The sequence below is a fragment of the Arachis duranensis genome, chromosome 9 (assembly GCF_000817695.3).
Source record: "Arachis duranensis cultivar V14167 chromosome 9, aradu.V14167.gnm2.J7QH, whole genome shotgun sequence".
Classification (NCBI taxonomy): Eukaryota; Viridiplantae; Streptophyta; class Magnoliopsida; order Fabales; family Fabaceae; genus Arachis; species Arachis duranensis.
Genome location: NC_029780.3, coordinates 117,545,431 through 117,556,047, shown reverse-complemented (window position 1 = coordinate 117,556,047; position 10,617 = coordinate 117,545,431). Strand labels below are relative to the sequence as shown.

The 10,617-nt window shown below is 33.8% G+C and overlaps 1 protein-coding gene across 2 annotated transcripts; it reads left to right on the top strand.

The window, feature by feature from the left end:
• The first annotated feature begins 1,656 nt into the window (after positions 1-1,656).
• Positions 1,657-9,193, top strand: LOC107467852 (embryogenesis-associated protein EMB8). 2 transcript variants are annotated; one of them, XR_001587916.3, is made up of 15 exons: positions 1,657-2,143; positions 2,267-2,356; positions 2,776-2,837; positions 2,936-3,033; positions 3,810-3,899; positions 4,689-4,811; positions 5,241-5,318; positions 5,750-5,835; positions 6,045-6,093; positions 6,183-6,239; positions 6,343-6,473; positions 6,563-6,646; positions 7,001-7,070; positions 7,306-7,884; positions 8,729-9,193. XR_001587916.3 is itself a non-coding variant. In XM_016087067.3 (14 exons), the coding sequence occupies exons 1-14, from the start codon at positions 1,863-1,865 to the stop codon at positions 7,747-7,749; spliced, it is 1,743 nt and encodes a 580-aa protein (XP_015942553.1). In that variant the 5' UTR covers positions 1,657-1,862; the 3' UTR covers positions 7,750-8,013. The 2 variants fall into 2 exon arrangements, 1 of the variants encoding a protein (XP_015942553.1); XM_016087067.3 differs by lacking the exon at positions 8,729-9,193 and having other exon boundaries at positions 7,306-8,013.
• The last annotated feature ends 1,424 nt before the right edge of the window (positions 9,194-10,617 follow it).

Genomic DNA, 10,617 nt, shown 5'->3' with positions numbered 1-10,617 from the left:
AAATTGTCTTTATGACACACATATAATGTCACATACTCTCTTTTTTTGTGGGTCCAATAAATCAACAATTGTGTACTCTAATTAATTCTTCCCCATCTAAGAGCCATCAATATAAACTACTAATGCATTGACACCTATCCTTCTACACATGTAAAAATAATTTTCTTTCTACACCATAGAATCCACCATATTTATTTCTCTGAAAAAACTCAAAAAGCGTTCCAATCGTGCGCGTTATGGATTAATTTGTCCCTTTAAGTAAATGTCAAACTTATTATTGTTTTTAATTTTTTTAATAAAACTTTTTCAATTACTAATTTTAATATATGTTATAAAACTATATTTTAATTAAATATTCTCCATTGACAATCTTAATACGCATCTAAAAGAAATATTTTAATGAAATCCTAAACGAAATAATCAGTGGCGGATCCACGGGGTGACCTAAGGTGGCCATGGTCCCCCAAATTTTTTTAAAAAAAATAGTAAATAGTAATAATTAATAATATTAAATTTTTTTATATATAATATTAAAAAAATATAAGTTACAAAATTTTATAAATTAAAATAACTAAAAACTGCACTATGTATTGGATATTTGAATTATTGTTGTTCTTGTTAACAAATAGCTCATTCTAATAATTAATAAAAATGGTTCTATTATACTAGCCCAAGCCCATACTATTAATTAAAGTAACCCTAGTACATTTTTCAAATATTTATTTCAAACTATCATAGGCATAGCGTCACTTTTCTCTCTCTTTTAGTGATTCCCAAACTTTTGGTCTTCTACTCTTCTCATTTTAATTTTCTTTCCATACCAAAACAAGACATATGAAGAAAAACCATTGAAGAGAAGTGAACAACAAAATATTAACCATTGAATGCACAACAAAGATTCAAAGAGGTATATTTCAATTTTTTTTAAGTTAATGACAATGTCAAGTATTATTTACATTATTTATTTAAAATAATTAATTTATTTTTTTTTATAATGGACAGTGTTCAAAGATTGAAGTGAGGACAAAACTCAATAGAATTATTTTTTTGTGAGACTTGGAACAAAAAATAATCAGGTAAATCAATAACTTTATTTTTTGTTATTATATATTTGTGTTTCTAAAATTATTTGTTATTGCTCAATAGGTTTAATATTTTTTTTAAGAAAATAATATATATGCAATTATTTTTGTTTTTTTTTGTTAGATAGTTCAAGTTAAGTTAAAAATGTCAAAGATGAAAACAATTCACTCATTTTTCAAGAGAAAAGAGAGAATATATGATGAACAAAATTCAGCTTCAGATTCTTTGAGTAATGTTCAAAATATTATTGAACAACCTGTGACACAACTTGTTGAGCAAGATATTCAACCCCTGCTTCCAAAATAGCAAGGACTGAAATAGATCAAGTTAATATTGATACATTGATGCGTGATCCCGGAAAGCGTCCACAAATTTGGAATTATCCTATCAATCAACAAGATAAAATTCGTAGAGCATACATTTGATTTTTATATAATATAATTACTTTTTTGATATATATGCTACAAATCATATTTTGTTAATTTTTTGTTATATTTTATATTTAATTGGCCCCCCTCTTATAAAATTTCTGGTTAATAATCACAAGATTTGATCCCATGGTGATTAACCGAAACTAACGAGCAACAATGAGAGAAGAAAAAGAGAGAAAGGTCGTCATAATTAGGCAGCAGCACTGGTTGAACGAAAAGCCACGTGGCAGATCCAAAGTCATCGGTGACGCCATGCTCTCGTCACTACACCCTGGAGTTCCCATTTCCCAACACAAGAAAACACCGTAAGCTCCGTCATCGCAGTCGCAGAACAACAATTCCGTTTCCATGGAGTGGTTCGGTGATTGCTCCTTCCGTCTCGATTCGCCGCCGGACTCGCCCTGCAATGCGTACCGCCTCCTCCTCCGATCTCTCTCCCTCATCCCGGTCTCGCACTACCTCATCGCCGCCGCCATCTCCCTAATCACCTTCCTCTACAACTTCATCGAGTGCCATTTCCTTCAAGACCTCTTCTCCGGATTCGCCGGTGATCCCATCCACCTCACCTACCATCCCTCCTCGATAATCTACGAAGCCGTTGTCTCCAAGTGCCGCATCCTTCATGGCAGGTCCTTGCTTTGCTTCTTTGCTTTTCTTCATATATAACAATTCGTGACAATAGTCTTATACTTGTTTGTTTCCACTTGAGTGTTGATGATTTTGCTGTTTCTTGTTTTGTGATGTGAAAACAGGTATTTGGCGACGCCGTGGTTGGCGAGTCCGCATGTTCAGACTTGTTTCTTGAATTTCTTCGGCAGGCCTCCGCGTTTCAGTTACAGAAGGTCATTCTTCATGCCTTTCTTTGGGCTATTGAATTGTTGTTGTTGTTGTTGTAGTAGTAGTAGAGAAATGTTGGGTGTATCTTTCTCATAATTGGGGTGAAATATCCGTGTTATAAAAGCTTATTACTACACTGTTTCATAATGATACTCACTTTTCATTGTGATGCATTACTTTTTGAATCTATCATTGTGTTGTGATTGCTGAAAGATATACCATGCTGAATCCTCTATGTTATGAAGCTTATGTTCTTCCAGTTGTTTCCCTTTCCTTTTGTATTCTGGTGTTAGTTGAGGGGGCATAATTACACATGTTTCAAGCCATTCCCCCACCCGCCCCCCTTTTCCCTCCATATACATCTTAGTAATGTCTCAATTTATTAATGGCTTCATCTAACAACTGCCCATATATCATTTTTCAGACAACTGTTTAATACTCCTGATGGTGGAACCATAGCTTTGGACTGGTTAACAAGTTCTGATGGTATGTATGAAGTATTCATTTAGTTTGGAAAGTCTTCAGCCTAAGACATCCTCCCCCCAAGTTTATCTTTCTGATTTTTGTGTCACGTCACTTTGCAGTTTCTGGTGATGTTCTTCGTACGAATGATGTTTTTTTAGATGAATCGACTCCCATTGTTGTAGTGATTCCTGGTCTAACAAGTGACTCTTCATCTGCTGTAAGTTCAAGGGCTTGTGATCTCTGGGTGTTTTATCCTTGTCTTTTTAGTTATAGCATTGGTTGAAACTTCGCATTCTGGTGGCTATCTGGCTGTTATGCCAAAGGCTTGTGTTTTGGTATTGTAATAGCATTTATTATTACTACATTGCAAGACATGTACTAATAGGACGTCACTGTGTTATCAATTGGGTTTTAGTTTGAGGTCCTTCATTTTTCCCAAATTGAGAGCATATGTTATTATATTTCCTCTTTTATTATGCTTCAAATAAAACTTTACATATTTTACTAAAACACCTCAAATACTACATTACGCTCATTAAGGTCCTCAAAAAGTGCTGCCTTGCCATTGCCATGTAAGTGTTTCAACTGAAGGGTGGGGACTAGGGACGTTAAAATCTCAAATGATGACCTTATTGACATTTGATCTCCCTATAGTTCAAGCTAACAAGAATTGAAACAAAGACAATACCAGGTTCACATTTGATGCATTGCATATGCTAAGGTGTTATTGCTGAAAAAAAGAAGCACTAAAAACTAGAAACAAGTTTCCCTAAATGATATTTGTCAAAATGGAGAAGCATAGTGGGTACTATTGACTGACTGCACTATCATTTATGTTTCTTTTGTTAGGCATCATCTATATTAGATGTTCCTCTGTACCCTTATGAAATGTTTTAAATTCCTAATTTTCACTTCTTTTTTTATTAGGAGATTCATTTATATTATACTGACATCTTATAGTTTAATTTTCTTTCTTCGTTTTCTCTCTGTTAGTATCTCAAACATCTTGCATATCATACAGCAAAGTGTGGATGGAACATAGTTATCAGTAACCACCGAGGACTGGGAGGCGTTTCAATCACGGTTAGTTATTCTGCAAGCTGGAAATATATATTGATTAACAATAACAATGTGGATATGCTTTGAATACATAACTTGAAAGCTTTAGTAGACTCATTCACGGCTATATGCAGTTGCCCTTGCACATCTAAATCAACCTAAATTCTTAGGCTATGTTTGGGAGTTTCATAGAGGATGGAAGGGATTGGCTCAATAGAATAGACCATCCTTATATCTGGACATATAACTACTTTGATGAGGGAATGAAACAAAACTGTAATCATTCCTTCCTTGAGAGCTTGTGTGACAAGGAAGAGATAAGGTTTGCCTTTGGAGCCACTCCACTCCCACCTTTAAAATCACTCACAAGCACACTTTTAGTAATAACAGACACTCCCTTCCTTGCCACTCCCTCCATTATTCTATATTATAACATAGTCTTAACTTATTAGATGACATCATATGAATAGTTATTATATATCTACCAATTGTAAGCTCAGCACCCTACCAAATATCAGTCAATTAATAATTTTAAAATTGACCAAGTAAGCTCATTAGATGAGAGATTTGGGCTAATCAATGTGCAAGTAAATAGAGAAGGGACTGTTTTTGAAAACTATAAAGAGGTTATGAGAAAACCTTAGAACATGGGATCAACAGCAGCAAAATATGGCCATTCTGTTTTTTCCCCCTGTTCCTTTTATTAGGATGTTGATATTCTTGTAAATCTAAATCTCATGTACATGCTAAGCTATAATAGTTTTCTTGTCTTCTTTCCTTACTAATGCAATCTTTTAATTTAAATTGATCCAGTCTGATTGTTTCTACAATGCTGGATGGACCGAGGATGTCCGCACGGTGGTTAAATATCTCCACGATGAACACCCCAGGACACCTTTGTTTCTTGTTGGTACTAGTATTGGAGCTAATGTTCTGGTAAATTCATTGCTTGAATCTTTTTGCAATTCTTACATCAACTGCCTTCCCATTACATGCAATTCTTAAAATGCTCTAAACCTAGAAATTTCAAATAATGACATGCATCTTCTAGTGCCATTTATACCAAAGACCTAGGAGCAACTGAATTACTGTTGATATTTCTTGCTTTTCAAATTAGTCCATATTTCTTCCAAACTATGACCTATCCTGATAATTCCTACTTTATCAAATTGGTTTAGGGTGATCATGCTCAAAATTTTGGATTGTTGTCATGATATGCTATGATCATTGATACATACTCTATCTACTTTTGAATTACTATTCACCTAGGAGTTTACATTATCATTGATTTATTCTACATCGTGTCATTTGTGGGAAGAACCTGGTTTCAGCACTCCACTGTTTGATTTGAAAAAATATTTTCAGGTAAAGTATCTTGGTGAGGAGGGTGAGAATCTTCCTGTAGCCGGGGCTGTAGCTATTTGCTCTCCTTGGGACCTTTTGGTTGGTACTTTTTTATTTGAAAGTGATTCTTTAACCTTAGACTCTGAATGGTGTGAGCTACTGCTAATATCATGCCATGGAAAATCACTGTAATGTAGGCTTCATCTGAAGTTAGACCCAATATAATTATTCTCATTCTTTTAACATTGAATTGAAAATTGGGAAAAGGGAAGACAGCCGTTTCTGATGAAGTTAAAGATATTTTTGGTATGGAAGCATTGGAACATGATAGAAATTATTCTGAACTTTGGATTAAGGTTGTTCTTTTAGGCTTTTAGCATACAAGTTATGTGTGGTTCAGGTTTGAAATTTTGTTGTGCATATTCTCTTTGATATAACTGATGAGGTTTTGTTGAAAGTTTAAATTATTTGTTGTTTTTCCCGATATGCTATCTTAAGTAGATGTCATGTTACCTGTTTTATGTTTGCAGATAGGCGACAGATTTATAAGTCGTAGGCGTGTGCAAAAGTTTTATGATAGAGCACTTGCTTTTGGACTTAAAGGATATGCAAAACTGTATGTTTGCACCTTCTTAATTAAGTTTAAGTATATCCTTGATTAGCTCTTGATTTTCTGTGTATCATACTTCATTTTCAGACAGTGGTACTAACTTACATTTTAGTTCTTAAGACTTGGTGAATAATTCGGGCATATACTCAGATGATAAGTTTCTTTGTAGTACATAACTGGACTTGATTTGACATTTTCCCCGTCAATCACTGCAGGCACCAGCCTCATTTTTCTCGGCTTGCTAATTGGGAAGGGATAGAAAAGGTAGCCATCCTCTCTTTAATTCTGTATATACTACTACTATCAGTCCAATTTTATGCTAGTCAAGTCTACAGTGACCTATATATTTACAGTCACTTTCTATTCGAGATTTTGATCACCATGCTACCCGCGTTGTTGGGAAATATGAGGTACTTAAATATCACTTAAGATTTGTTAATCTTCTACCTTTTCTTTTGAGTCTCATCTCTTCCTATACCTCCTATTGGTTTCTTAAAATAATTTTCTGTTTAGACGGTCGATACCTACTATAGACGCTGCAGCAGTGCTAGTTATGTGCAATCTGTTTCGATTCCACTTCTCTGTATTAGTGCTCTGGATGATCCAGTTTGTACTAAGGAAGCTATTCCCTGGGATGAATGCAGGTATGCCACTGTATTGTTTTGCTTGGTTTTAATTATCATTTGCTTTCTGTTCCATATCTTCAGTTTTTAATGCAATATTCTCTTGTTAGGGCAAATAAGAATATTGTATTGGCTACTCCAAAGCATGGAGGACATCTGGCTTTCTTTGAAGGAATAACTGGATCTAGGCTGTGGTAAGTGACTCATTTTTTACATCTGACTCTTCAATCTTTTGTTACTTTCATCAAGCTTATCCTTTAATATAAACTACGTTTTGCGTTGATATTCATCAATGTCAATCTTATGTCTTCTGCTTGTGATGGTTTGATGGAGTGTAATTTGTGTTAGCTATCATTTAACTTTTGCTGTGTTAGTTTAGGTTGTGATTGATTTTTATTGTATTTTCAATCATTGGAACAACCAGTTTTTAAGGGTCCAATTCTTTCATCTCTTTTAAGCGTTAGTACTTGATATCATCCCTTTATTGCTTGGTTTAAGTTGTAACATACAGGAATTTTTACATGGCAATTCTTTAATCCCTCTTGCAGGTGGGTAAGAGCTACGAATGAATTCCTTGATGTGCTACATTCTAGCGAATATATGCACGTGCAGAAGAAGGTAAAGATAATATCATGTATTTAATCATACAAATTAATAGGTTATTCATCCTCTTGTACTGATCTATTTTTAATACAAAAACGTCATACTTGTTTTCATATTACATAGATGTACATCAGTTAGTTCTGGTTGGAAAAAGAAAAAAGAAAAGGTTATATTCCCTTTGGAGTTTGGAGCAAGACACTAGCATTTCTACTGGCTAAAATTGCTGTTTTCTCTGTTAATGGTGATGCAGATCTCTAAACCAAGCACACCATTGGTAACGTCGATTGATCAGGGCCCTTATGTTAATGTTACGGACGACGGAATGGTGGCTGCATTGAACAATGAGCCAAGCACTGACAATGTAGAAGAATTACATGCAATACAAGAGGATAGTACTCATGGCAAGGTCCTAGAAGATAAAGTTAATGAAAAAGATGATCCTGTCGCTAATGCAAAGCAGGGAGGTTCCTCTAGCATGGCTCAAACGAGTAGCGCACACGACTCGGTACTAAATGATGTAATAACGCCTTTCAAAACGTACCTAGGCCCGTTAACTCGACAAAGTCGATGGTCAACGTGGTTGCTTGTTTACATTGCCATTGCCACAAGTTGGCCATTGGTTGGTTCAGCCCTACAAATTGTGTTTGGGAAAAAGCTAAGGACGACCTCAAGGGGTGGTTCGGTCAGAAGATAAATTCATGAACAGAGGTTATTGACATTGTTGTATTTAGAGGGTGAGTCTTGATGTAGCAGAAAAGTTATTACCTTCTGATAAGGAGGATTATTCAACCAGTGAAAATTGAAAGCAGCCTCTCCGCTTAGAATTGGGGTAAGGATGCATATATTTATTCTTTTCAAATCCCATTGATCCGGTGTACTAGGATGCCCTATATATAGATGTTATTGTTGTATTTGATTCTGTAGATTTGTGAAAATAAACATACTTGTATTTGATGCATTTCCATGCTTATTTTGAAATTACTCGGGCGTGTTCGAAAAGTTTTTTAACGTGAGAAAAAAATTCAATTCTATTAAGAAATGAATTTATTTTTATTTGAAATTCAATTGCATAGTTTGAAATGATTTAATATATTAGGAGAATTGAATTCAATTCTTTAGTTTGATGACTTCTAAATGAATTGAATTATCTTTTTTAACAATTTTATCTTTGATAAAACTATTTTCATTGAACACTTATTTATAAGTACAGTGTACGGACATTTCAAATATTAAGTACGATTGTTGCGATAATTGATTTGAAAATGTGGTATGATTTATTTGTTTCAAAGCATGAAATAAAAAATTATTTTTGAGTGAATTCTAATTCTTGACAATTCAAACATATTCTTATTATTTTCAGTGATTTATATTTGTCATTCAAGCGATTGGTTTTTAATCTGTTCTCGTGCTTCCCTTCATCCAAAGAGGTACAACAATTATGGTCAAAATGATATAAGATTGTGTACCATGCTATACCAAATATGTGAAGAGAAAATGTATGTCATGCAAGAACTGTGACCCAACATTTACAAAGAAGTTAACATACAAGGATAATAATATGCAAACTAGTAATCAAGTTGGGTTGGTTTAGTAGTTAGTTCACTAGTTCGTTTAAGTAAATGTCAGGGGTTTGAATTCTATTATGTGCATGCTTTGTTTGCTGTCTTAACCAGTAATAAACAGAGACACAACAGCTCATAGACAAATGCGGCGGAAACACATTTAAGAACGCAAGAAAGAAGAGTGCGATGATGGAGAGAGAGAGAGAGGACCATCGGAGGAGGGAGGCATAGCAGCGGCGACGGAATCTATGGCAGAGGAGAAGACAGAAGAATCTGGACAGAGGCAGAAGATTGATGGAGAAGGAAAGAGGGAGTAGAGAAAGGGGTTAGGATAGGGTTGAGGTAGGGATAAAGGCTGGAATTTTTGAAATTAATTAGGGATAAAAGTGAAAAAAGTTGTATCTCAACTTTAAGAAGAGATACTAAAAACATGTATTATGTATGTATCTGTGTACCACCGTATTTATGTACCAGTGTTCATGTCTAAGCAAACAAATGTAGTCGGAGTGAACATAGATTAACTAACAAGTCATTGCATGGTTTGATTTTGGGACTTGAATTGCCTGCAAAAGAAAAGGGAAAAGGCTCTACTATATAAAATTGGACTTTCTATTTAATATTGCTTAGAGAAGGATGACATATATATGCATATGTAGCATCTCATATGACTTTACGCTTTTGATTCAAGACAAAACAAAAAAGGTTCATCTTGTAAGATAAATAATGACGTATTATTGTTGTAAGCGAATCAAACCACAGCTAAACCAGTCCAAGACAAATATGACGTCCAAGTAATAATAAAATCTTTTAAAGGAATAGAAGTTTCTTAACAATCTTTTCTAGAAGGACCCTCAATAAATTAATTATATTATAAGTATATTAAATTTAAGCTAGATTAGCAGTATCGCATTGTTTTCTCAGCCTCTGTCCATTGTGGAAGTTTTGTTTATATATATTTTAATCCATGATGCTTGGATGTATTAAATATCTTCTCTCCTTAAGTTTTTGATATTGTAAGGGATCTAACTTTGTTAATCCCTCTTAATCTTTGACTGCATATATGTAAAGTATCAACATTTTTCAGAATATGCTATTTTGATTACACCCAAAATAGCATATCTCAAAAGTGAAGTATTCAAGCACAAGTTAAGTTTTATTTTGTTCTTTGAGATTTATGAGCTGTATTAATTTGATTTTTAATTTTTTAATTGTTACAATTTAGTATTCTAGATTTAAAAAAATGTATCAATATAATCGTCAATATCGTTAGTGAGATAATTCAAGTCTTGCCATGTTGGATATATTAAAACAACGTACACACTTTGATACTAAAAGAGCACTAAATGATGTCATTTCAGGGTTTGAATAATACTAAAAGAGAGGAGTATAACGTTTTAACATTGTTCAAACCCTCAAACGATATCATTTAGTACCTTCTTTAATGCCAAAACATATACAATGTCGTTTTAATATGTCTAGCGTGATAAGATTTGAGCTACGCCACTAACGATGTTAAGTTCCGGTGACAAAAGATATACGAGAGATTACATTAGTGCACTTCTTTAAATATGGGACCAAATTATGATAACTAAAAAATCAAAGACCAAAACAGTGCAGCTCATCAATCTCAAAGTTCAGAGTGGAGCTTAACTCACCCAAACACATAATCTTGTGTTTACTTTAGTTCAAACAAGCCATTTAATTTCCAAAATCTTTTTTCTTTAATTTTACATCGAATATTACTATTATTTCAACAACTTAAGGTGAATAAAAAGATTAATTAAAAGATTATTTAAGACACTATGTGCCTAATGCAAAATATGCGATACTAAATATGATTTAATTTTGTTAATTACATATGAGATATATATACATGTTTTCAATGATTCAAGATTAATTTACATACTAAACTTTGGTGTGAAATTTAGATTTTTTTGAGAGATACTGATTTTTGGGTACTTCATCCAACATTCTAAGAGGTCATGGCTTCTTCAAAAAAC